The sequence below is a fragment of the Colias croceus genome, chromosome Z (assembly GCF_905220415.1).
Source record: "Colias croceus chromosome Z, ilColCroc2.1".
NCBI classification, from domain to species: domain Eukaryota; kingdom Metazoa; phylum Arthropoda; class Insecta; order Lepidoptera; family Pieridae; genus Colias; species Colias croceus.
This window is the reverse complement of record NC_059568.1, coordinates 15,018,484-15,046,456: the sequence shown is the minus strand read 5'-3', so window position 1 is coordinate 15,046,456 and position 27,973 is coordinate 15,018,484. Positions and strand designations below refer to the sequence as shown.

General features: G+C 35.0%; 1 protein-coding gene and 1 long non-coding RNA gene across 2 annotated transcripts in view; one reads left to right on the top strand and one right to left on the bottom strand.

The window, feature by feature from the left end:
- LOC123705216 (alpha-1,3-mannosyl-glycoprotein 4-beta-N-acetylglucosaminyltransferase A-like) overlaps positions 1 to 27,973 on the top strand; it is a 90,911-nt gene that overhangs the window by 29,192 nt on the left and 33,746 nt on the right. Inside the window, exon 2 of the mRNA XM_045653912.1 lies at positions 17,326 to 17,460. Within this exon, the coding sequence (XP_045509868.1) occupies positions 17,331 to 17,460 (130 nt within the window). The 5' untranslated portion in view covers positions 17,326 to 17,330. The remainder of the gene's footprint in view (positions 1 to 17,325; positions 17,461 to 27,973) is intronic.
- LOC123705218 lies at positions 15,792 to 16,141 on the bottom strand. Its single transcript, XR_006753275.1, has 2 exons — positions 16,052 to 16,141; positions 15,792 to 15,938 (listed from the first exon to the last, which is right to left on the bottom strand). It is a non-coding gene; the product is annotated as an uncharacterized LOC123705218 (long non-coding RNA).

Genomic DNA, 27,973 nt, shown 5'->3' with positions numbered 1-27,973 from the left:
GATTTGTCGTATATCAAAAATTTTATTACTGACGAGATTACCTTTCCGTTACGTAGATTCTTAATCTGTATAATAGTATTTTATTTAAACTTCATAGACAGTTAATTATAGTCTTAATCCAGATAGGTAACAATAGTTACATGAATTTGGTTATATATTATTTGGATGGTTTAATACATATAAAAATAGTTAATTCATTTCGTATTTGCTCATTTGTAGTTCATAGGGAGATTAACTTACTCTATATAGCCCTGTTATTATCAAACTTAACTTTATATACCTATATTTAAAGTCAGGTAAACCAACCTACCTTCGCTTTATAAAGTAGATAGCTTACTTATAATAACACTAATCGATATGAATTGGCCTAGTTACTATGACCATCTCACACTATAGAATTACGAGTAATCATAAAAACAGTAAACATGTCCGTTATAAGAACAAGAAATATAATTATATACGATACGATGTGCCGTTAAAAGCGATATAATCCTAGGGATCATATATCTTTTACATTCTAGGCCTGTTCAAACTACAGCGATATCCGTAATCGCGTACCAATTGGCAGTTTGCTACCGTGTACGCGATTAGAGTGTTTATAATATACTGTGTAAGGGATTTAATCGTGTGTCCATCGGAATTCCTCTACCTACGGCGATAGCGGATACCTCTGTAGTTTGAATAGGCCTTTATAAGAAAATCATTGCGGTATGAGTTTATGCGAGTAAAGCAAAAGTTTGAAACCTTTAAAGTATCTGGAAAAGTAAAACAGTACCAGACAACTCCAAGCTATAATTACAAGTTTGTTGAACAATCTCGCGGTCCAACCTTTTTTCTTATTGCTAATTAATTTCTTTACAAGTTGTTATTGAGAATAATTTCATTTGAAATGTTTTGTAAGAAATACCTGTTTGTGAAATAAATTTGAACACCCAAAGCAAGGAATAGGTACCTATTTGTGAAGGATAGGATTGAATGTTTGTTAATGCAAATGCTTATTTCAACAATTTACAATCTACTTCTACACTAATATTATAAAACTGAACAGTTTTTTTGTTTGCTGGAACACGCTAATCTCAAGGTATAAAGTAACACATGGTTTAACAAAGATGGATGCATTATGTATCTTCTGAAATAAGCGCCTTTACCTTCACTATCTAAATAGAATCCATCGTTTCGTTAGGAAATCGAAATCCCGCAAGATTGGAGCTAGAAATCTTTGAATATCTATTTCTACCTATATAACTATATATATGTGATATTGATATCAATTTCGTCACTCCGAATTGCATTGCACGATTTTCACCGCGTCGCGTTTCCCTCAAATATGGAGCTGGGTAAAACTGGTACCTATAGATGATAAAAGTTTAATTGTTTTTTGTATAAATAATAGCTTAATTACCTAAATCATTATTTAAGTTAATTTTATGCTATAGTTCAAAATACAGGCTGTCCTAAGGGTTCAAATGTGGCATGTTTGTACCTGACCCACACAATGTTCAATACTTCATACATGATTGTATACTCCAACTTTACTAACGTGAGTATATTGTAATACTGTGGTATAATTTAAGAGCATTGTCACGCATGATGACGTCGATTTGCCGATACATGATATGTATTACCTACTAGCTTTCCGCCCACGGATTCTCCCGTAATCAATGGAAATTTCCATGGGAATAAGATGTTTTGCTGCGGTAGCCTAATTATATAATTCAGTAGCCAAAGTAACTCCAGACAGGAACATCATAAAATGGCTCCATTGCGACTTGAAAGAAAGACAAATAAAATATACTTTAGCATTTTTAATATTAAGTTATAGCTATTATGGATACCAGTAAGGAATATTAATTCTAATTACAAAATTTATACTAATAGTAATAGGTACTAGCTGCGCTCCGCGGTTTCACCCGCGTGGCTCCGCTTCTTTTGTCTTAGCGTGATGATATGTAGTTTATTGCCTTCCTCGATAAACGGGTTATCCAACACCGAAAGATTTTTTCAAATCGGACCAGTAGTTCTTGAGATTAGCGCGTTCAAACAAACAAACTCTTCAGCTCTATAATATTAGTGTAGATAATAGACCAACAGGAGTGGACCAATGCGGGTAAAACTGTAAGGCACAGCTAGTTAATAATACAATAAACACAATTATTTGCGTATTAACAACTGCGATAATACAATGTCTGCGGTAATACGGCGATAAATACGCAGTAATTGACTCTTTAACAGTAATACTTTAATGAAAACAATCCCTTGGCTGAGGCACGTTCTTGTAAACGATTTACGATTGATTCGCTAATTACTTATGGGACTGTAATAGGCCTTCTGTGGTCTGTTTACATTAACTTGATATATGGTATATTATTTTCTATGAGTGTATAAATTAACGACGGTAAAAAGTATTTGTATTGTTTTGTTATCTGAAAGGATGTACTCATAAAAACTTCTGTACGTTTTAAGAAATTTTGTATATGTGGTTGATTTAAGTAATCTATACTTATTATACTTATATACTTATAATATTATAAATGCGAATGTACCTCTGTCTGCCTGTTACTCAATCACGCCTTAACTACTGAACCGATTTGCAAGAAATTTGGTATAATTAGAGATATTTTGATACACGAGAAAGGACATAGGCTACTTTTTACCACGGGACATAGGATAGGTTTTATTCCGGAAATCCTACGGGAACGGGAACTATGCGGGTTTTTCTTTGACTGCGCGGGTGATGCCGCGGGTGCAAAGCTAGTCAACCCTAAATACAACATTGAAGCAATCACAAATACAGTTTAGATTATTAATAACGACACGTGTCGAATAAAATATCAACAAGCATTAAGCACTATTAGGCCAACTGCTAAACTTAGTTACTAAGCGCGTGTAAACTGATATAACTTATGAAACACTAATCGTACAGGCAGCTGTAGATATTCTACTAAGATATTCTATGTAATTAAATCGAAGTATTCACATGCATTTTTAATTATCGTATGCAGTTTTAAATGGACTTTCAAAATCAATTTCGTTGATGTAGGCTAGTGTGTGATTAGAAATTTATAATGACATTAATAATTTATTTCGTAGTGACTAATGTAAGATTGTGTTATTGCGTTTTTGTCACTATTTGAAACTGTGATTTCATCTAGAAGCGTTGATGTAACTTTTCCATAATAACAGACTCCAAAAGTAAAAACAATAATTGAAGTGAAACTTCTTTATCGGGGTTGGAAAAAAATTTAGTGTAACATTATGTTTTTCGTTACGCGCCATCTTTTTCTTCTTCCTACTACGCGTTGTAAATTATTTTTTGAAAAATAAGGTCATTAAAAAGTTTCTCTTCTTACGTGTGTTTCACCAGTACATGCACACATTTCTTTTTTGGAAATACTTATTTGAAACATCTCTTTTTATTTTACAACGATTAAAATAGGTGCTTCATTTTATATTCAATAGAAAATTTTCGTAGGCATGTAGCCGTAGGTAGTATGTATGTAGGCAGGTTTTATTGTGCAAAATAAATTGTTTACACAAAAACGACATATCTTTTATAAGCTGACGATAATTGACCGATCAACAGTATTACATCGCATTGTGTTCTGATCTCTTTGAAAAATACCATAGAGGATCTCATTACGGGGTGAGGAAAGGGGTCTTTTGGTCTTCCCACCATCTTACAGAAGACGGTGGGTAGACCCTCCCAACAATTATTTTACAGATTTTTCACAATGCCATTTGTATTCTGATTTCATGGTAAACTGACGTTCCCAAACTTTACCAAGCGAAAGAGTTAGGAGTGTTAACGTTTATATTTTATTTTTGTTTTAACTTATATTGACTTTACCATTTTTTTTGTGATCCAGTTTTCGAGCAACATAATTTAAGGTATTTATATATTTCAGTATTTGATAATACTTTCTTTTTTCAATTTCTTGAGCTGCATGTTAACAATACCACTGAATATAAATTTATAAAGAATAGAAAAAATTCGATCACGAGGCGGGTCACGAGTGGCTGAGTTGGTTAGGCATCCGCCCCGGAATGGCGCGAAGGATGCGGGTTCGAGTCCCGCCTCGTGATCGAATTTTTTCTATTCTTTATAAATTTATATTTATAAAGCACTAGCGGTCCGCCCCGGCTTCGCCCGTGGTACATGTTTACGTTTTCTCTGCATAAGAACCATCCTCGTACTTCAAGGAATATAATAAAAAAAGAATTATCGAAATCGGTTCAGCCGTTCTCGAGTTATGGAATTACAACGAAAAGTGGCATTGATTTTTATATATTAGATTTGAATGCCATAAAAACCAAAATAGTTTGGAAAATCCAAAAGTGCACGCCTCATAATCGCATCCTTTACAATAAAATTGATTATTTATACACTATAAATATAAAAAAGAAATAAAATAAAACACTTGGAAAAGTAAAGAAAGCGGTACCGTACTAATTGAGCTATTTTTCTTGTGGCCCCACCTAGATGTGAAACTGCGCAGGTTTAAGGGACTGACTACCAACTTATTTTTTTAAACCTTGGCTTATAGTATAAAGAATCGAGTTTATAATGGTGAATTTTGAGTACACTATAAATATTAAAAAAAAAATAAAGAATATATATAGATATACTAAAATTATGGAGAACAGTCGATATTTTTTTTTGTTTATTTAATAACAATTGAACCACAACGAATCAGACCCTGAAAAATGAAAGGGTTCTATTCCTTTTTTTTTTTTTTTTTTTTAACGTTGGGAAATGCCTTTACGCATCCCCCTCGCCAGTTTTACTGTCCAAGGGGGTATGTGGGACTCGCACGAAGCCATACCCACTAAAACCCAACGGTAGCCGTCTATCGCCTTGATCGGCGGGGGTTAACAGCCAGGCCTTATACCCCCGCCGTCTGTGGCGACTGCCGCTTCTTGGCGGCCCTTCGAGGCCCGGGAGTGGCAATGGGCGACGATATTAAATAATATCGTCGTTCCATTTCCGGACCTATCCACCTTACGTCGCGAGGGGATCCGGTTTCCTTGCCGCGAGCATAACTATAGTATGCGCGTACCTACGGAAAACCTCCCCCCGCGCTTTTTCTCTAAGGTCTTATGGCTGGCGCTGGTCATAAAGACGCCTACGCCTGCCGGGTCTGCGCCGACGCAGAGGATCCGCCGCTGGGTCGTTCTCTCGGGCTCTCTCTGCGTCCTCCTTTCTTTTCATAACCGTTGCACAGAAGGTGACGACGGTCTTCCATGCACGGTCAGTGTCGCCAGTGACCATAGCCTCTACAAGAGCCCGCAGGGTCAGCTGGGTGTCTGTCCCTAGAAGGCTCTCGAGAGACCTACGTTCATCTGTCCATGCTGGGCATTCCGCAAGCGTGTGCAAAGCCGTATCTTGAGGGCTGCTACAATGATGGCAGGCGGGAGCCGGCTCACGACCGATCCTGTGCAGGTAACTGCCGAAGCAACCGTGCCCAGACAGAACCTGCACAAGCCGATAGCTGACCGATCCCCACCGCCTATCCACCCATTCCTTGAGCATCGGGCTGATTGCGTTCAAAGTCCAGGCCCCCACGCAAGTCGAGTCTAGTTCTCGACGCCATCGGCGAAACACCGCGTCGCGAGCTTCCTGTTTCCATCCTTGGAGCGTTTCAGAGGGCAGGTTTTCGTCCCTCTCTCTTGCCTCGGTTCTTCGCCAATAAACTTGTGCCAGGGCAGCGGCTTCAAGATGCCATGGAGCAGTCCCGGCAATGACACAAACCGCATCATAAGAGACGGTGCGATACGCCCTAGCAACTCTTATGGCTACTACTCGTTGGGACCGCCTCAGCACGATTGTGTTACGTGTCAACAGCTTGTCCGCCCATATCGGACACCCATACAGCGCTTGTGATCTTACCACACCAGCGAACAGTCGGCGACACCCCCAGCTCGGCCCTCCAATATTTGGCATAATGCGGCAAAGTGCCGCTGCCGTGGTGTTGAGCTTGGTGGCCAGTGCCGAAAAGTGGCCCTGGAATGTCCATCGCGGATCGAGCACCAAACCGAGATACTTCAGTCTGGGCCCGATCCGGATGGGCACCCCGCTCACCACGATCTCTTCCCCGGGTGGTGGAGCTCTCCGGTGGCCGTGGAAGCATATAGCCTCGGATTTATCGAGGGCTACTTTTAGCCCGAGGCTTTTAATTCGACCGACCACTTGTGCCACTCCTGCTGTAGCTCGAAGTCGTGCCTCCCTGAAGTCCCGACCCGTGGACACCACTAGGGTGTCATCGGCGTAGCAGATGACGCTAACTCCTTGCGGCAGCCCTCCTTGCAGCACGTGGTTGTACCCGATGTTCCACAGAAGAGGCCCCAGTACGGAGCCCTGTGGAACACCGCATGCAACGCCGTGGCTACCCCAACCATTTTGCCTTGGGAAGGCAATTTTGCGCCCGCAGAGATATGAGTGGACAATACGGCGGAGATACAACGGTAGCTGGTGTCGGGCGAGGCCGTCTAAAATTTTTCTAACTTATTTTTTTAAACCTTGGCTTATAGTATAAAGAATCGAGTTTATAATGGTGAATTTTGAGTACACTATAAAAAAAAAAAAAAAGTCGATATTTTTTTTGTTTATTTAATAACAATTAAACCACATCGAATCAGACCCTGAAAAATGAAAGGGTTCTATTCCTGAGCATACTCAAGCGTAAGAGAAAAAAAAAGACTCGATTAGTAAAGTATTTCGGTCGCTATCGTGTTAACAAGAAAAAGGATCCGCACATACAGACACACGGACGTCCAAGACAGAACTTTTTTAAACTGTTTTTTAACTAGTTTAAATAACAAAAATGACATCAAAAATATCATGAACGTTAAAAATAGTGTTTTTTCTTAATATGTGTGTGTATGTATTATCTTACAAGTGCAATGTATGATACATAAAGACATTTTAAGTTTGAAAAATCAGATGTTTTGCGCGAAGTGACAGTAGTACCCACCTCAACGCTTCGCTTATGAGGCGTGCAAAAAGACTCGATTAGTAAAGTATTTCGGTCGCTATCGTGTTAACAAGAAAATCCTCCGCACATACAGACACACGGACGTCCAAGACAGAACTTTTTTAAACTGTTTTTTAACTAGTTTAAATAACAAAAATGACATCAAAAATATCATGAATGTTAAAAATAGTGTTTTTTCTTAATATGTGTGTGTATGTATTATCTTACAAGTGCAATGTATGATACATAAAGACATTTTAAGTTTGAAAAATCAGATGTTTTGCGCGAAGTGACAGTAGTACCCACCTCAACGCTTCGCTTATGAGGCGTGCAAAAATATAAATATCACTGAAACTTAAATTATCTAAATACTAATACTACTACTATCTTAAAACAAGTCAAATTACGTAACCCACAATCACTAGAATCGATATTATTTATGAGAAAAACATCGGTCCCTTTGTATAATGTTGTATAATTTATGAATAATTACCAAAAACGTGAACGTCGTTGATTGTTTTATAATATTCTAAAGCAATTGAAATTTCAAAAAGAGGGATATTAATAAACCTTCTAATTTTATAAATGCGAAAGTTTGTGAGGATGTGTGTGTGTGTTTGTTACTCTTTCATGCAAATACTACTGAAACGATTACAATGAAATTAAGCACACTTAGCGGCTTCGCCCTCTTTGTATAAAACCTAATAAATTATATACTAAAACCTTCATCTTGAATCACTCTATCTATTTAAAAAATTGCATCTATATGCGTTGTGTAGTTTTAAAGATATAAGCACAAATACATAGAGACAGGCGCGGCCCGCGGGAAGCGACTTTGTTTTATATAATAAAATATATATAAATCAATGCCAATAGTGTATCATGTATTTCAATGGTCAATATTAATTGATCTATGCGACATTGTATTCTAATAATATGTAAGTTTTTATCATGAAGCGATGCGAATTTTCAATAAAAAATACTATATCTTATTTTGATAAAGTGCACTACTTGTATAACCTTTTGTAAGCAAGGCAAATGTGTTAATAGTAAGTACTGTGCTAAGAATACAGTTGATATTTGAATAAATTAAATTAATATTAGGGTATCGTTTAAATCCATTTCTTTCGTAGCGTTACTATAAACTACAATGAAAGGTATTTATTCATTGCATTTGAAAGAGATATATAAAAATTCATATAAATTTCAGGTACCTACCACTTAAAACCTATTCAAAGGAAGATAGCTTCATTTATTTTTAGCATTCAGCAAAAAATAGGTCTAGGTCCGTTCTATATTAATGAGTTCATAGTTCTTTTAATAAATAATAAAAGTAATATGCTCAAATAATTATTATGAGGAATTTTTCATCCAATTTGTTTAATAAAGAACGTTATTTAACGCATATGTATGTTCTATTGTTTTTCCATTTTATTTTCATTACTAAAGACGTCAGATATTTATGTAACATCTGTTTTGTTTCTCAACACAACATGTTATACCACATTTCTATGAGTAACGTTTAAAATTTAATATTTCAATATCAAGTACTTCAGTCCCATACCAAGATTTTAGCAGTATTAGTTCGTGTGTGGAAAAAAGACAGCGCTATATTATGTCGTCTAGCGCCATCCCTGTCCCACACTGGAAGTAATACTGCTAAGACAAGGTAACCCCTTGATTTTTAACGTTTAAAAATTTGGTATTTCTGATAGGCTTGGAATAAACACGTGACGTCATAGTTGGGCGTTACCTTTCGCCTCTGTAAATTTGTTCGTTCAGTCGATGTAGTAATATTCGTTGAAGCCAGGGGCGGATTCGTTTATTCCGCGGAAATAAGCTGTGAGAGGAACGAACATTGATTATGATCTGAAGTAAAATAAGTTCGATATCTATGTGATGTTTAATGGGACTGATGATTTGTCAAATTAATTTGTTGTTAGACTGTACCGCTGAGTTTGGATGGTACGTTTGGATACGGGGTATGTTTTTTACTTTTCATTAAGATAATTAACAGATAATAATATAGTAAGTCGACTAACAATTAGAGATCTAATGGAAAATATTTTTGCATTCGAATGTTTTAATTGGTTATTGCAACTTTTTGCGAAGAGTCTGATCATTCTTATCTTATGAAATAAATGTTAGTTTTTTGCTAACTCTCTTCAAACTAGGAACGATTGTTAGGATATTCGCTGTTACATATTATTATTAGCTATTCTGTAGGTAAGTACCTATCATAAGATGTAATACAGAAAATAATTTTATTATCACTTTTTTTCACTTATTGCTCGTTTTGACCTTGTCGAATTAGTATGGAATAAGGGTGGTTGTTGTATATTTTTTTAACTTAGTATGTAGATACCTAATTTATTATAATCGAAAAAAAAACGACGTGTGGCACTCGGGGACTGCCGCGGTAAAGCTATTGCATGCGCTATGCCTTCAAGCCACACCTCCGCCCGTCGGAGTGGGGAGCGTGAGGTTTTTTCGTTACGGAATTTCTCGATAGAAGCTATGCAATAGCTTAAAAAACATTTATTAATTCTATTTTATAACAATATAGTATTACATAAAAGTGTTTGTTCAATATTACAAGATAACACTGATATTTTTTTGTCTTGATTAAGTTTTTAAATTTATGTGTATCTTATACACAATTTTCGAACTATCACATCTTTAAAGAAAGCTTTTTTACATCGTATTTTATGATGAAATTGCGAAGTCGAATTTGATTGTCATTTTGCACGTTGCAAGAGCGATTTTATGAAATAATTTTTGTGTTCATAGATTGTTAGGAGGCTTACACTATCATTAATAGGCCACTTTTTACCGCAGTGACAATCTTACGGTGTATTTACATGAAATGAACTAGATAGAGCAAGAGCATTATTTCGTGATCTTTTAGTGTAAACGTATTCAAACTCGTATTCAGTGTTGTTCAGTATTCAAACGCACTAAGAAAAACGATGAAATGCCCTACGCCTGTTTACACTAAAATAATTTGATATAGTGAGGTTAGAATGAGCATTCGCTCGTTTGATGTAAATGCACCGTTACATCAACACAAGTTTACATCTCATTCCCATGGGAATTTCCTTTACTATGAAGACAACGCGAGCGGACAGCTAGGCATTTATAATAAGTAGGTACATTACACAGTGGTTAAGAAAATTACTACGTATGTAACGTTTTATTACGCAACCTTTATGCAGAACTACATGTTTCAAGTACAAAATATGAGCTTTAGGGATTAATTTTATTAATTCGGAGATTTAGACGCGTTAAGCCCTCTCTGTGGCGTTTTGTTTGAATAAATAGATTTTCTTATTTAAAATATAACAATAACTAAACATTACTAATATGTTAATATTATCGAATCTTGATTCTTGTCTAGAACATCAGTATCAATAATAAACTCATACGCGAAAAGTCACATGAAAAAACCTATATTTGACAGCAATACGTGGCATATTCATAAAAAGTGTTAAAAATCTATTCCCCAATAGCCTTTGTGAGGTCGATATTAAAACCTGTAACGGAAGTGCTAATTAGCGTAGCACTCTCGTTCAATTTTACATTTTTTGGTATTGGCCACTGAAAGCTCCAATAATGAAAAATTAAAAACGCGATTGAGTTTCCCATCCGGTAAATTTGTCTCAGTACTTTTTAGTTACAGTATTTTGTGGGTATATTATTGGGATAAAAGTTATATTCGATTTATTTTTAGATTCGTTTAAATAATGTTTCTTGGATGTATGTCAATCATACCATAAAATAAAATTTTTGATTATTTCGGTATCGGAATATTTAAGTTCGTCTCTGTTTAATCAAGATTCGGGAATAATTAAAACTCAACTTTTAAAAAGTATGTATTTTTGAAAATCAAAAAAATAGAATTAATGGGTAATTTCATTGAATTTAACAGTTAAAGTAGGTACTAACTATATGTTTTTTTTCTTTAACTTATATTTTTCTATGATAGATCGATAAATCTGTTTGTGTTGTCGATATGTAATGATAGAGCACGTTGGTAAATAAACAAATAATTCTATATAATTTTATTTGTAACCGTATAATAATGCCGAAGTACCGATTATGATAAAATATCAGTTAGAAAATCCTTTAAATTACCGTGTATCGAAAAATATTATTCCAATCTATTGTATATTTCGCCACGTGTAAGCGTAATCAGTTTATTTTTAACAAAACCTTGTTATTATACGAAATCTAATATCTACAGTATACATAATTATCTAATTTCTGTTTAATTATAACTTCTATGTTTGTTCGAACCCACAGAACGCTATAAAACGAGTGAATCTTTACTAGATATTGTAGTTCATATAGTTGGAAGTGTGTGACTTAAGCTCTGGTTATTAAATACTAAAAAATACATGAAAAGAAATTAGGAAAGGCATTAAGCAAGAGTGTAAAGTTAGGGCGCTTTAACTTCGCGAGTGCTTCAATGTTGCGATTTAGAGCAAGGCATCGCCGTATGTAACTCATTCATTGTTTTTGAAAATTCATGGTTGAACACTTTAAAAGTATTTTTTGCTTAGATGATATTTTTATATCATAAAATATGAAAGTGTAGGGTAATTAAACATACTTTTATCTTCAAAGTTATAGTTAATAAAAAAGAAAATTTATATTTTCGTCTACCTAGTTACTAACTTTAATTTCTAGGTCTTATAATTAATTTATTTCCCTTTCACGTTACCATGAGACAATCTACTCTTTCTACATTCTACCAACCATTTCTATAAGTTTATATAAAAAAAATTGTGGATATTGTGAACGACTACGTTACAAGCAAGTTAAAACATGCGTTAGGCACGTCTAAATCAGCCTTTATAGTTTATGCGTGAAGAATATTTCTATTATCTAACGCACCTGCGTAAAACATAGCGTGTAAAGGAAAATCAAACCTTTATAAAGCTACCAAATAGAAACCGGCATAGTTCAGCCCAAAAGCAAAGAGATGTCCGTTTCAACTCAATAGTTTGCTAGCGGCCTGTATAATTTGCTAAGGCATATTTGCGTTGGTTATAACTAGCAGTAGCATTTATTAGTTTCGGAGCGTTTATGTCGTCACAAAATATAGCAATCGGATAATTCGCTTTGACCGTAATGAATTACCGTTTGCGTACCGTGTTTGTTTGATCTATGGCATTATTAGTATTGGTCGTACGGTCGGTTCACTTTATTCGGTTGGATAAATTTATGACACAAACGCGTGTAATTACTGATCGTTTTATAGTAAACAGCATGGTGTGAGCTAGTAAATCAATTAATGGACCTGGAATAATTTAATGAATACTATACTTCAACCTTTATAAAGCTACCAAATAGAAACCTTTATAGACCTATGTCTCATTGATAAAATATTTGTTTATTCATTACTTGTTCCCTTTCAACTAATTTAATTCGATTTTTCTGTTTTGTTCGTGGAACTCTAGATTTTGCATTGTGTGATAACATACGTGGTCCAACGTTTAATTAAGCTTTGTTCAATTGAATTTGAAATACGCGAAGAATGGATCTCATTTCAAAGCATAGATAGAACAACAGGTTTATTGGTATTTTAGAGTCGCTGAATTTTCCGTTAGCCAACTTCAATTTTCTGACAAAAGACAACTATTTTATTATTATTTCCTACATTCAATTCATATACGGCAATAATAACCGGAAGGAAGTTAGCGCGGAAAGTTTTTTTTTTTTAATTATTAATATCTCAAAAAATTGCTCCTTAAATGCTCCATCAGAATCAGTAATTGCTCCACTTCTATAATTATTAGTTTATTTATAATAAATTAAAAAAAAAAATCCAAATACTGAAAACTTGATTTCCCTATAGAATGAAAAATATTCACTTTTCATAAAAAATTTTTTTGCAAAAAAATTGCTCCTTAAATGCTCCATCAGAATCAGTAATTGCTCCACTTCTATAATTATTAGTTTATTTATAATTAATTTTTTAAAAAATCCAAATACTGAAAACTTGATTTCCCTATAGAATGAAAAATATTCACTTTTCATAAAAAATTTTTTTGCAAAAAAATTGCTCCTTAAATGCTCCATCAGAATCAGTAATTGCTCCACTTCTATAATTATTAGTTTATTTATAATAAATTAAAAAAAAATCCAAATACTGAAAACTTGATTTCACTATAGAATGAAAAATATTCACTTTTCATAAAAAAATTTTTTGCAAAAAAATTGCTCCTTAAATGCTCCATCAGAATCAGTAATTGCTCCACTTCTATAATTATTAGTTTATTTATAATTAATTTTTTAAAAAATCCAAATACTGAAAACTTGATTTCCCTATAGAATGAAAAATATTCACTTTTCATAAAAAAAATTTTTCCAAAAAAATTGCTCCCGATTTGCTCTATCAATTACAAAAAAAATTATTTAATTTTGATAATTTTTACAATAATTAACTGAAAAACTATGTTTGCATAGTAAACTACTGCGCTGTGACGTCATCAATTATGTCGTTGCGACGCATAAGGGCCATATTTACATGTATCAGCACTGCAGCGATATGTATAGACCTTAATGTTTATGTTTTCTTATTTATATTATTCACTAGATTTCCGCCCGCGGCTTCGCCCGCGTTTTCAAAGGAAAACCCGCATAGGTAGTTCCCGCTAACGCAAACGATAGCAACTTGACACCGAAAGATGAAACAAACGACTGAAACACAAATTAATTGATAATTACTTGAAGTTTTAATAATACTAATAAACGTACGAGTTTAGGGACCTAGACCCATAAATGAATTTTTAACTTTGGCTAACCGGTAAAATGGCATTTCAATTTTATTTCTGTTCCTTGTGCCATAACAGTGTTTATCTCCTACTCTTGTGTGTAAGTCGGCGTTTTTGTGCACATGCAAAATATTATTAAATATATACTGTGATGGTACAGTACTAGGATACCAGTATTCTTAAAGAGATCTCTTAGCGAGTCCCGAGCACGTAAATTATATATAGAGCGAATGGCTCTTTTCTGTAAGATACGAGGGCGATTCAATAAATACTTAGCCTACAAAAAGTATACGAAAATTTTGGAAAAGTGGCAATTTATTTTTCAACATAGTCTCCTTTTAGTTCGATACACTTAGCCCAGCGATGTTCCAACTTTTTTAACCCGTCCGAAAAATAGGTTTTCTCAAACTCTGCAAAATAGGCCTCCGTGGCAGCGATAACCTCTTCATTTGATCCATATCTATTCCCGGCGAGGGATTTTTTCAGATGAGGAAACAGAAAGAAGTCACCAGGGGCCAAATCTGGAGAATACGGTGGATGAGGCAGCAATTCGTAGCGTAATTCGACCAATTTGGCCTTGGCAACGGCAGACGTGTGAACCGGTGCGTTGTCGTGGTGAAACAGCACCTTTTTATTAGCCAGATGGGGTCGCTTTTTCTTTAATTCGGCGTCGAATCGGTCCAATAAATCGGCATAGTAAAGCCCTGTAATTGGTTTACCCTTCTCGAGGTAATCGATGTAAACAACTCTTTGTGAATCCCAGAAAACGGTGGCCATAACTTTTCCGGCCGATTTTACAGTTTTCGCCTTCTTTAGAGCACGTTCCCCGGTCTGGATCCATTGTTTTGATTACTCCTTGGTCTCTGGTGTGTACCAGTAAATCCAGGTTTCATCGACCGTCACAAAACGACGCAAAAACTCCCCTGGATTCCGCTTAAACAGCGCCAAACACGTCTCCGACGTGGACTCACGGTTGCGCTTGTTTTCCGGTGTGAGTAAATGCGGCACCCATCGCGCCGACAGCTTTCTCATGCCGAGTTCCTCGTGAAGAATATGATTGACTGTTCCTTCTGAAATGCCTACAGTCTCAGCTAGCTACCGAACTTTCAATTAGCGATCTGTCAATACGAGATCATGGATTTTTTTAATGTTTTCCTCCGTAGCAGCTGTTTTTGGTGCAGCTGGACGTGGTTCATGAAAAAGCGACGTACGGCCACGTGCAAACTCGTTGAACCAATTCTTGACGGTGGCTATCGATGGAGAAGAGTCACCGTACACAGCAACAAATCGGTCTTTGATTTCGATACGCTCTTTCCCGTCCAAAAATAGGAATCGAATCACCGAACGATATTGCTCTTTTTCCATTTTTGTAAAACCGATCGACACGTTCGCTTCCATAGGTTGTCAAATTAAAACAAATGAAGGGATTGGAATGAAAATTTAAAAAAATAATTAAAAAAGAATGAGCTACACTGTGGTAAACCTATTTTGAAACAATAGCACCCTCTGGCGATGAGGCTAGGTACTTATTGAATGCACCAGGTAAATATAGTTTCTATATCTGCTGCCCTGCCCCATAGTAGAATTCCATAGGACATAATACTTTTTATACACCATTACAATTAATCTAATATTGATTGTGTTCATTGGTTACATTTTTAAAATCTTCGTGTTTTATAAATTTATAAAGAATAGAAAAAATTCGATCACGAGGCGGGACTCGAACCCGCATAATTTCGTGATCGAATGTTTATATTCTTTATATTTATAAATTTATATTTATAAAGCCAAAAATATCAAATTCAATCTTCGTGTTTTGTGAATTATTTAATAAATCATTTACGTGATTCTTTTTTTGTTCGATGCGGGATGGTGTCGAATTGGTCCCATAAAAATTTTATTAGGATAGGCCCAATATTTTATTTTATGAGCATTTTTGTCTGTATTTGTAAATGTTGCAAGTGCAAATTTGAAGTCGGTTGTTTTTAACGCAGTTATGTCTTGTATGTAAAACCTTTTGTCAAAAATAAAATTCTTTATAATTAGCACATATTTTATTATTTATACTCTAGTGAAAAATTTTCAGGTGATTATATAAAAGTAGGGCTCAATTTTTTCGCGAACCCTACTTCTAAATAATTACCACTCTTCAATAATTTAAAACTCCTTGACTGAATCCCTTCACACCCTAAAATAAAAAGTGCCTATTAATTTTTCTTATAGTAAACAGAAATTCAAATTCAATTATAAAAATACTTACTTATTACCGATTTAATACTTTGATGATAATTGATTACTAACCTTGATATTGTTGTGGACATGATGAAATGTCTCCATATTATGTTATATGTAATATATACGATGGTATACAAAAATTATTATCATTCGAACCTGCAATCCTAACTTGAAGACTTAATAAAACAAAAATTATAATTATTTCTTATTATTCTTATCATCAGAACCCTTTAGTTTCTGTGATCTGTGATCAGAACCAAATAATTACATGATAATAATTAATAACCTTTTAAGTAATACCATCCTACTAATCTATACTTCTATACTAATATTATAAAGAGGAAAGGTTTGTATGTATGTATGTATGGTTTTCACGCATAAACTACTATACCGATTTTGATGAAATTTGGCACAGACAATCTTTAGACCCTGAGAAAGAACATAGGCTACCTTTTATTGCGAAATATGTACCACGGGCGAAGCCGGGGCGGACCGCTAGTAATATAATAAATGCGAAAGTTTGTGAGGATGTGTGTGTGTTTGTTACTCATTCACGCAAATACTACTGAACCGATTACAATGAAATTTAGCACACATATAGACCGTAACTTGGATTAACATATAGGATAGGTTTTATCCCGGTAATCCCACGGGAACGGGAACTATGCGGGTTTTCCTATGAAAACGAGGGCGAAGCCGCGGGCGGAAATCTAGTGAATAATATAAATAAGAAAAAATAAACATTAAGGTCTATACATATCGCTGCAGTGCTGATACATGTAAATATGGCCCTTATGCGTCGCAACGACAATAATTGATGACGTCACAGCGCAGTAGTTTACTACGCAAACATAGTTTTTCAGTTAATTATTGTAAAAATTATCAAAATTAAATAATTTTTTTTGTAATTGATAGAGCAAATCGGGAGCAATTTTTTTGGAAAAAAATTTTTTATGAAAAGTGAATATTTTTCATTCTATAGGGAAATCAAGTTTTCAGTATTTGGATTTTTTAAAAAATTAATTATAAATAAACTAATAATTATAGAAGTGGAGCAATTACAGATTCTGATGGAGCATTTAAGGAGCAATTTTTTGAGATATTAATAATAATAAAAAAAAAACTTTCCGCGCTAACTTCCTTCCGGTGCAATAATACCTGTCCTTTCTCTCTTTTCCTAGATTTTATTCAAATTATTAATTTTATCTACCCTTAGATAATACCCTCATAGAAGACACGGGCCTCGTATAGGGTAATCTTTGTCGGACTAACCCAGTCCTGGGAACATTCCTGGTTAATGATGATGATTCACAAAAAATTAACCAAATCTCTTGTTCCAGTTACGATGTGGACGGGGAGAGGTGGACGGGCGATGCGCGGCTGTGCGCACTCGCTCCGCAAGCGAGCGGTGGCGTGTCTGCTGCTGCTCTTTGCGGGGTCGCTGTGCACGGTCGGCATCATTAGCTCCGGCTACTGTGAGTATATACTATTGTAGAAGTGATGGTCATCATATAGGTTTCAAATATCCTGGTGCAGAGCGGCTGAAATGTCTTCAAAGCTAATCGGTATCAAAATATATACAGGGTGTCTCAGAAAGGTCAGTCAAACGGTGCCCCCAGTGTGGTAGAGCACTTGGTGATAGCCAAGTAATTTTTGGTAGTCAAGAAGTTATAATTTTTTTCAAATTTTAGACGGGCAAGAAAATTCTTAGTATTCTGAAGTGAATAATTGAGATACAGACTTCATTTTTATTTTGGTATTTAGCTAATGTCACCCTATATTTTTGGATACAGATTAGCTTCTTCAGGTAAGTTCCACAGCTTCCTGATAAACTCCGTTTAGCATATCTGCTATAATTACGGATGAAGATTTATAATATTTTACAGAAAATTTCAAATAAGGTCTAGATAATTAGAGACACTTCTCATTTTCTTCAATTTCAACAATATGAAATTGAAAGAATGCTATACAAATTTTTAGTCAAAACTACTTTCGCTTTCAACATTTTGTCAATTTATCCTTTGTGCCATTGTTTAGGCCTGGAATATAAAGTTGGCGTTGCTACCAAGCCTTAACGTGCAAAATTAACCAAGAGTTTAGTTGATTATACTATGGTTGTCTGGAACGTGAGGCTGGATATTGGGTATAGACAAATGTTCCAGGATTCCGCAATGTATAGACACTGACACGTGCGTCAATTAATTTCGGGTCCAGAATCTATGCGAATATTCGATCCAAAACCAAACGATACTCAGTGTCTGAACATAATTATTTTACCACAATGTGTATTGTAGAGCTAGTACAGGACAGGCTATAGTGACAGAAGTGAGGGTGTCGGCAGTTTGCAGCGAATTTCAGTGAATGATATTGGGCTTTTATTAACAGATTTAGAAAGTCAGAATATCGTTTGAATATTGCTTCCATAATTAATTTTAGTGTTTAATTTTTAACCACTCAAAGATACAATGGAACCCTTTAAATTTAAAGAACGCGCATAGGTATTCATTTTTGCGATTTTTTGGACAAATGTAAAAGAAAACTTTTAGTAATATAAAAATAGGAAAAACAGAGTTCGGCGAATACCACGAGAAATATCAGCCATCGATTCAATGCCATTAAAGGATTTCGCTAGATATTCACTCAATTGATCCTGCCTTGTGTTTTCAGAAATGTCCATCACGCTAGTTTGGATGGTTGCAGTTTTTTAGCAACGTCGTAAAAAGTTTGTGTGCCTTTGGCATCCGAGCTCTCCAATATGGATTGTTTACGATTTTTAGGGTACCTACTGTAATGAAGTAAGCAAACGCGATTTTTTTACTTTTTCGTAATCTTCTATATGTAGGTATAGTTTTGGTTATATATTAATGCAGTGGTGGCTCACTGGTGATGTCCCTTGACATATAACCGATAAAGGATTAAATCGATAAATCATAAAATAGATTGATTTTTCAATTTAACTGAGCATGTTATCACCTCTGCTCAGACGGTGAAGTTAAACATCGTGAGGGAACTGATATCGAAGAATCAAAAGTTCGACGACATGTGACATCCGCCAACCCGCACTTGGCCAGCGTGGTGCATTATGGCCTGTACCCTTACAGGAAGCTCGTGCCCTAGCAGTAGGAACGTCTATAGGCTGATGATGATGATAGTTTTAATTGTAAACAGTACGGACTATTTGAAATATTATTGCTAATTTCGGATGTGGATAAAGACATAAACCAAAAAAAAATAGACAAAACTGACTGAAAGTTTTTACAAGAATTTCATGTGTGGAACTCTTCATTGAGCATTTAGACTCTTCCAAAGTTAAGAACTACTTTACTACTTTTGCATATGAGTCATGATAATTAGCCCATATATATTCCCACTTCTGGACAGCGAGCCTCCTTGAAAGGACGAATACGTTTTAATCTATACTAATATTATAAAGCTGAAGAGTTTGTTTGTTTGAACGCGCTAATCTCGGGAACTACTGGTCCGATTTGAAAAATTCTTTCGGTGTTAGATAGCTCATTTATCGAGGAAGGCTATAGGCTATATATCATCACGCTACGACCAACAGGAGCGGAGCCACGGGGGTGAAACTGCGCGGAGCAGCTAGTTTTTAATAACCGATGCAACGTAAGGCTCACTATACCTATAACCAGTATTTTTAAATATGTAAAAATTGAAAAAAAAAATGTCTCTGGACTATAATCCAGAGGTGGCGCGAACACCCTGTTATGGCGGGTGCCTCCTAAAAAAAGGCTCACTATATCTATAAGGACCAGAAGGTACCACTTTCCATTTTCACACTTCAAATTATCTCGTCGTAATTATACATATAGTGCTGGATGTTATTTGCGTTATTTTTAAGTGTATTAGTTATCAAGATTTTATCTGCTTTAATCATTCTGTCTATTTGCGGTTTTGCTAGAATGTTCCTTTAAATTAAACATCCTTCATTCAGTCATTTAAAAACGTTTCTTCTGTATAATTGATTAATTATAAACTTAATATTAACGTGAAAATTTCAGACCATGAGTAGGCATAGTATTAACGAATATAATTTTCTCTTTTGTTAACATTCAAAATGTTTTCCTTTTACCTCACCGTCTTTAACTCCTCTTTTGTATGTGAGTTTTCGTTGCAAATATTTAATAAACTCGCTGACTGTTAACTCACTGTTAGAAACAACGTACCTAAGTCGTGTCATTTAAACTGTCAAATATGACAGCCACTTGATATCTAAATAGCCTCTAGAGCGGTTACCATGCCGTCTTATAGTATTATTACTTCCAGTGTGGGAAAGTGATGACGCTAGACGATCTATGTAGCGCTGTCCTTTTTTAACCGACTTCAAAAAAAGGAGGAGGTTATCATTTCGGCCGGTATGTATTTTTTTTTTATGTATGCACACCGATTACTCCGACGTTTCTGAACCGATTTACGTGATTCTGTTTTTGTTCGATGCGGGATGGTGTCGAATTGGTCCCATAAAAGTTATTCGGATAGGCCCAGTAGTTTTAATTTTATGAGCATTTTTGTCTGTAGGTATTTGTAAATTTTGCAAGTGCAAGTTTGAAGTCGGTTGTTTTTAACGCAGTTATTCTCACTGGATATAATACTGCTTTATGAAATCTTGATTTTACTATATTTATAATTCTTATTATTAACTATACTGACAGACATTTACGGTGAAATTTATGTTCCTTAATTGGTTTTGAATGAGATAATATTTTTGGATATGGTAGGATTTATATCGTTATAATAAACGTTTATTAATAAGTTGATTTATTTAAAAATCGCGTCATGGTTAAGGTATTTGGAAAAAACTGTTGTTTTATTTTAGGAGTAATCTTTACTTACCTTTAATCTTTCTCTATAAAAGTAGCTAATGGTAGTTAGTTAGTGTAGTTAGTGGTAATGAGCAGTGGTGGCTCAGTGGTGAGACCTCGGACTTCGAATCGATAAGTCCGTGGTTCGAGACCAGGCGAGCGCGCAGGAAATAAATTGATTTTTCAATTTATCTGCGCATGTTGTAACATCACCAGGAAACCGACATGTCGAAGAATTAAAAAAAAAAAAAAAAAAGTTCGACGACATGTGTCATCCGCCAACCCGCACTTGGCCAGCGTGGTGGATTATGGCCTGTACCCTCATAGGAGGCCCGTGTCCCAGCAGTGGGAACGTATATGGGCTGATGATGATGATGATGATGATGAATGGTAGTTAATATTAAAGCGCCGTAACGAAAACTAATTCTATTACTATTCTAAAATCCTTATTGAAATTGTTAACTTCTGCATAATATAACTTTTCACATACACCTTTTGGCTCTTTATTTTTTTATAGATTGTGTAAATAAAGTTAGATTCAAACCCTTTAATTACATCATAATTAATGTGTGTATAAGAAGATAAGCGGATTTAAATAAACAGGGGTGTAAAATTAATGCATTAGTGGTTCAGAACAACATTTCCTAGCACAAAGGATTTATTATAAAACCAAAGATTTATCTCAGCTTTCAGCTAGCTTTTAATATTTCTACGAAGCAGGTATGAAAATGCTCTTTAAATTTAAATAAATCTAGGCATTATTAGTTATGTTAGAATAATGAAAATGCATTTAATACTTCCAACATATTAGAATTGTTTTTAGTAGGTAAGGCGTTTTCTTTTCACAACCTTTTTGATATTTGTCATTTAATTTTAAAAAAGTATAAATCGTAATGTTTCGTAATATAATTTACCTGACATTTAGCAAAGTTCAACGCCCCCATTTCGGGTAAAAGGATGTTGCATTTCACATTGTTTCTCTGTACCGTTTTCTTAAAGCACCACTTCAAGTTCTAAGAGAGCACCTTTTTCAGGCTTAAATAAAGGACCTCACGCAGCACGACTATGTGAGGTTAAATGTCACAAAATAGATTGTAAGCCCTAAACCGCAACTCTAAATGTACATTGTACACTTGGAACATCAAAGCGTCAAAAGCAGTTCGTATGTGAAGGACAAAATAGCGCAAATCTTAGCGCAAATATGACATATTTTGTAAAAAGCGTTGACTATGGTTTACGCATTATGAAGTTAGGAATTACAAGTACATGTTATACAAATCCGAATTTATAGGCAGTCACTAATGAATACTATAATAGGTGTAATGTGAACAAGGTCCAGTTCCATTCTTTAATGAGACTAATTAAAAAGTCTTAGTCAATTGGTGCAGAAAGGCGACATTCCATTTTTAGTACAAAGGGCTCATATCACTTTTACCTCTATACAACAATAAATAAAATCTGCGTCAAGTGCAAGCTAAGAAACATGATAATCCTATTAAAAAACAATGAATAGGTAAATCAAATGTAAAATTAATCTACGCCATTCACAAAAGGATGCCAAGCTTTAATTCCCTATGTTGTTTAAGACGTATAAAAATAACTGAAATGCATCATCTGTACTTCTTCAATAAGCTATTTCATCAGATATCCTTGCGCTTGTGGATATTTAACACAAAGCACTTTTTAATTAAAGAACTAAAGCCAATAAAATTCTCAGTTTGCGTAGTTTCGAATTTAAAAGGAAAATAGTTGAGCGTAATGAGGTGAAAATGAGCAATCTCAACATTTAGTTCTCTCAAGATTTCATTAGTTTTCAAAGATAGATCACGTTTCCTTTCTTGTATTGTACCTTTTGTTTTTCTTTTTAAATGCTCAGCTAATTGCTAGTGTTGAATTTACGTAAACATTCATGTACTTATTTGCCGTGTGTATTTTAAAAAGCCTGGTTTCTTTTGTAATTTTCCCAACGTTTACTAGTTTTAAATGTTATCGATATAGGAACTCGTTGAATTATTTTATGGGATCGCCTGTTACTATTATTATTTATTCAATGCAATGATAAGAGTAAAACATTAAACTTTTATAAAAAAACATCTATATTGGAAAAAGTTATCAATTTTCAACCTTTCATTTCCCGTTCAAAAGCTTCATTAGGTAATAAATTGCATCGCATCGTGTTAATTAAAAAATAAATTCTAAAAATATGAAATTTATCGGTCCCGCAATAATAAGGTATCATGGACGCAGACTAATTAATTATAGAGACTGATAAATAGGTTATTTTAAACCTACCGCTTCATTTTATACCTTTTATACATTTTATTTAAACAACAACAACACATTCATTTAGATGGCAATTTAATGCTTGTAATACTTCTTTGAACACTAAAATCTATAGGCGTTAATTCATAAACAAAAATCTTCCCCTTACCCCGACGCCCAAGTCAATAACCTTAATAATCGTCAATAAGGATATTGACTGGTTCAGGGTTTTTACTGTAACACATACATAGATGCGAATAGTTGTTAATTTTCATTTAATTTCCAGTAAGTAACAGGATCATCCTATAATCGAAGTTTAACCTGCCCTACATCCCTCGGTTGTAATAAAAATACAAGGACACAGTCATAATATCGTGATAGGTACGTGAAGAGAACACTCTAGAATATGAAAGTCTACAAAGAGTTTAGATCCTTCAAGCATAGTATAAAGAGAACTTTTAATATTGAATATCCCATCTCGTTATAGGATCATTATAAACTTACCACTGGATGAAACTTGTTCCCACGACATAGGGAATCCTAGTGTGGGAGCAAGGGATCTCAATGACTTATACCTAAATATACGTATAACATAATATTTTGGAAAATAAAATTATTTTTTTGTTGTTAATTATTGTTTGTTTGTTTGTAAATCATAGGAAGGTAACAATAATATGCGCCTAGAAATTAAATCTTTTTAACGGATTTTAAACTTTTTAATTATACTAGCGGTCCGCCCCGGCTTCGCCCGTGGTACATATTAACGTTTTCTCTACATAAGAACCATCCTCGTACTTCAAGGAATATAATAAAAAAAGAATTATCGAAATCGGTTCAGCCGTTCTCGAGTTATGGAATTACAACGAAAAGTGGCATTGATTTTTATATATTAGAAGAAGATTATTTTCTCGACGATTCGCACACTCTGCAGCGAGTGTGGTCACGGAGAGACTAAGATGTTATATATCTTGATGGTCAATATAAAAAATAAATCGTGTTTAAAATCCGTTAAAAATCTTCATTTACTAAATGTAGAATACTCGCGTAAAATTAAACACTACAAAATACTATAAAATGCGCTGTTTTCCTCATACTAGTAAACTCATAGGTAGTCCGTTGAAAATATCACGTCACATCACGAAAGCGTGATACTAATGGGCCGCTTGTTCAACTTGGGAAGAAATCGCGGTTATATTCATGCTAATGCTGATTTAAAAACTGAAATATATTTATTCATATGAGTACGCTATAATAGTGCAGTATAAAGGGACATTATTTCATACATTTGTAAGAAACATGAAAATCAGGCACTCATATTTAAAAAATGCCGTAATCAACAAACATAAATTACTTCTCTTTTAATATTCCTTTTCACGATATAAACAAGGCAACTGCAAATTGTTTTCGTATTATTTTCAGGACATAAATGGACAAATGATATTGAATTTTGTGCAGAAAACAGATAGGAAAGAATGCTTTGTAATACTAATAGCTATCGCGCTCTCTTTGAACGTAAAAATGTGTATAATTGAATCGCTGTAAGTCACGGAACATTATGAACCTAGCTTTATTGAAGTGAGATATATACGAAGCCTATGTTTTAATATTTGTAATAAGTATTCTTAACGATTTTAAATTCAACCTAGAAAGGTCTTATTCCTTACAAAATGACTTTATATGTCTACTTTCAACAATAAAATAATAATCGACTCAAAATAATTATTAACACAACTAAGCACAAACAAAACGACCGTTACGTCCGAGAGCCTAACGGAAAGTGTGTCAAATCCGCTGTTCAACTCATTTTTATAAACACCCACTCGGTTTGGGTTGCCAGTTGGGAATTAATTTATAACACGGCCGTTCCTGACAGTGCGGCGTCCTCGACCGCAGCATGACTTCCACCACTAGCATCAGATCCATCCATCATCATCATTGTCTTAGCGCTGTCTCAGAAACAAAGGAAAATTTTTAGCGATCAACCTAGTTTCGCGTTATAGCCTGAAGCGTATATCTTATGCAGGGGAACGAAAAATGACGTTCATCTCTATTTTACCATTACCAGTGCCATGGACGCAAGCGTGCACTCAAGCGGCCATAAACAAGGTGTATTAAAAAGCAAATACTTATTACAGAATTAGATACCTTCAGACTTAACACGAATATAGATAAAACTCAAAATGTAATACACCGTCGTAACGACAGTGGCTTCAAGTGCTCTCATAAGCGACAACCTGTAAAAAAACAGAGACCCATACATTTTGCATGTTCTCTAAGTAGCCTAAACACATTAGCACCACAAAAATTTAAAACAGAGAGACCCATACCTTTTGTACGTTCTCTAGTGGTCTATAAACAATAGCACCACAATCTTTCAAAACAGAGACCCATACCTATGTATGTCCTCTAGTGGTCTATAAACAATAGCACCACAAACTTTTAAAACAGAGAGACCCATACCTTCGTATGTTCTCTAGTGGTCTATAAACAATAGCACCACAAACTTTCAAAACAGAGAGACCCATACCTTCGTATGTTCTCTAGTGGTCTATAAACAATAGCACCACAAACTTTCAAAACGAAGAGACCCATACCTTCGTATGTTCTCTAGTAGTCTATAAACAATAGCACCACAAGCTTTCAAAACGGAGAGACCCATACCCTCGTATGTTCTCTAAGTGGTCTATAAACAATAGCACCACAAGCTTTCAAAACGGAGAGACCCATACCCTCGTATGTTCTCTAAGTGGTCTATAAACAATAGCACCACAAACACAAAGTCTTCGACAGCAGCGGTGAGTGGCTACCGTCGATTCTCGTTCGCGCAGGCATCCCGGCGCCGTAGATTGGTTGCAAGCAGCCCGGAAGCCCGTTGTCAGCAACTGCAGCGGTGCAGTGGATGTGCAGCGCACGTGCCATTGCCAGCGCACAGCACATCGAACCACTGGGAACCCTTGTTGCCTCCTTCAACACGTAGCATGTTGAGAACTGTCCCGTAAGACCTGTTATCATCATAGCAACTAGTTATTTTCTTAACAACTTTGCTTCCCCGACTCGGCCTAACCTGACCATGACTAATCAATAACCCCAAGGTACATAATGACACCCGCTCACAGGACGCAACGGACGTTATTACGCTACGGTTGAGATAATGTTCTTTCAACACTGAACAACTGAACTGAACAACAACTAATAAGCACTAAATTTAGATGGCAAACGGTCTAAAACACATGGCAATCCCAATTCTGATCTTAACGATTTTAAATTCAACCTAGAAAGGTCTTATTCCTTACAAAATGACTTTATATGTCTACTTTCAACAATAAAATAATAATCGACTCAAAATAATTATTAACACAACTAAGCACAAACAAAACGACCGTTACGTCCGAGAGCCTAACGGAAAGTGTGTCAAATCCGCTGTTCAACTCATTTTTATAAACACCCACTCGGTTCGGGTTGCCAGTTGGGAATTCATTTATAACAGTATAATAATACGAGTGTGTATGTATCAATTCAGCACTTTTTGAGTAATTGTGGACGAAGATACATATTATCTATACATATAATAAATCTGTAGAAGGGTCAATTCTGTACATTGAAAATATTGAAAAAATAAATAGCAGGGGGTGTTCCTGGATCGATACCAAACCCAAATATTTGATTAAAAATTTTTTTGTCTGTCTGTCTGTCTGTCCGTCTGTCTGTCTGTCTGTCTGTCTGTATGTGAAGGCATCACGTGAAAACTAACGGTTCGATTTCGATGAAACTTGGTATAATTATACCTTATTATCCTGGGCATAAAATAGGATACTTTTTATCCCGGAAAAATACGTAGAAAAAAAATTAATCTTAATTTTTCCGCGCGGACGGAGTCGCGGGCGGAAGCTAGTTTAAAATAAAGTTCTTAATATAAATTAAACCATTTGCGTGTCCGTTTGATATTCTATTGTTCATTACATTACCGTTAATTTACATATTTTTTCATAGGTTTTTCTACTAAATAATATTTTTTGGTTAAAATAAATTATTGTATTGTCACTGATCCTTGATAAGTGTAAAGTTTGAATTAAATCTGTCCATTTCAAGTGGGTCAAAATTGAGTCAAAAAGCAGTCGTTTTCATACAAACATAGAAGAGTTGTATTTTTAAAGTATTTGTACAAAAATAATTAAAGAAAAAAATGTCTCTGGAGTATAATCCAGAGGTGGCCTGAACACTGTGTTAACGGGTTAAAAGAAAACAGAAGAATCTAATAGAAGCGTGTTAAAAAGGAGGCATAGTCTCATAACCTACAATATACACATTGTTTTGTTTATTAACTTATTTTATTAATATTAACTATGAATTCATTTGTACATATAGAGACGCTAAGCTCAAAACGTTGATATGCAAAGAAAATTCGATAAATCATTATTACAGACCGGTTGCAAAATTAATATCTCATAACAGGAACAAATAGCTTCGTAATGAAGTTGCAATGTCTATTGCTACTGCAAATTTCATTAGTATCAAATTCGGGTAGATAATAATTAACTCGAAATATCGTTAATTCGATACACGAATAATTTTGCGATGATTTCAAAATCAATAACCTCAACGTTAACGCCATTAGTACACCGACGTATTCGCGTGCGGCAGCGAATCTCTGCGAAACTACTGCGTAGCGAAATATCTGCGGAACGTTAGTAAACAGCAATGTTTTCGCAACTTTTTCGCAATGCGTCTGTATAATGGCCATTTCGCAGTTCCTTGCGAAACAATACTGACAAGGACGCAACTATTTCATCTATGTGCTAGAGTGAGACATATCATATGCGAAAACCTGCCATACTACTGACAGATTTTTCGTTGTTTCGCTGCCGCTCTCGAATGCGTCGGTGTACTAACGGCGTAAGTGTACTAC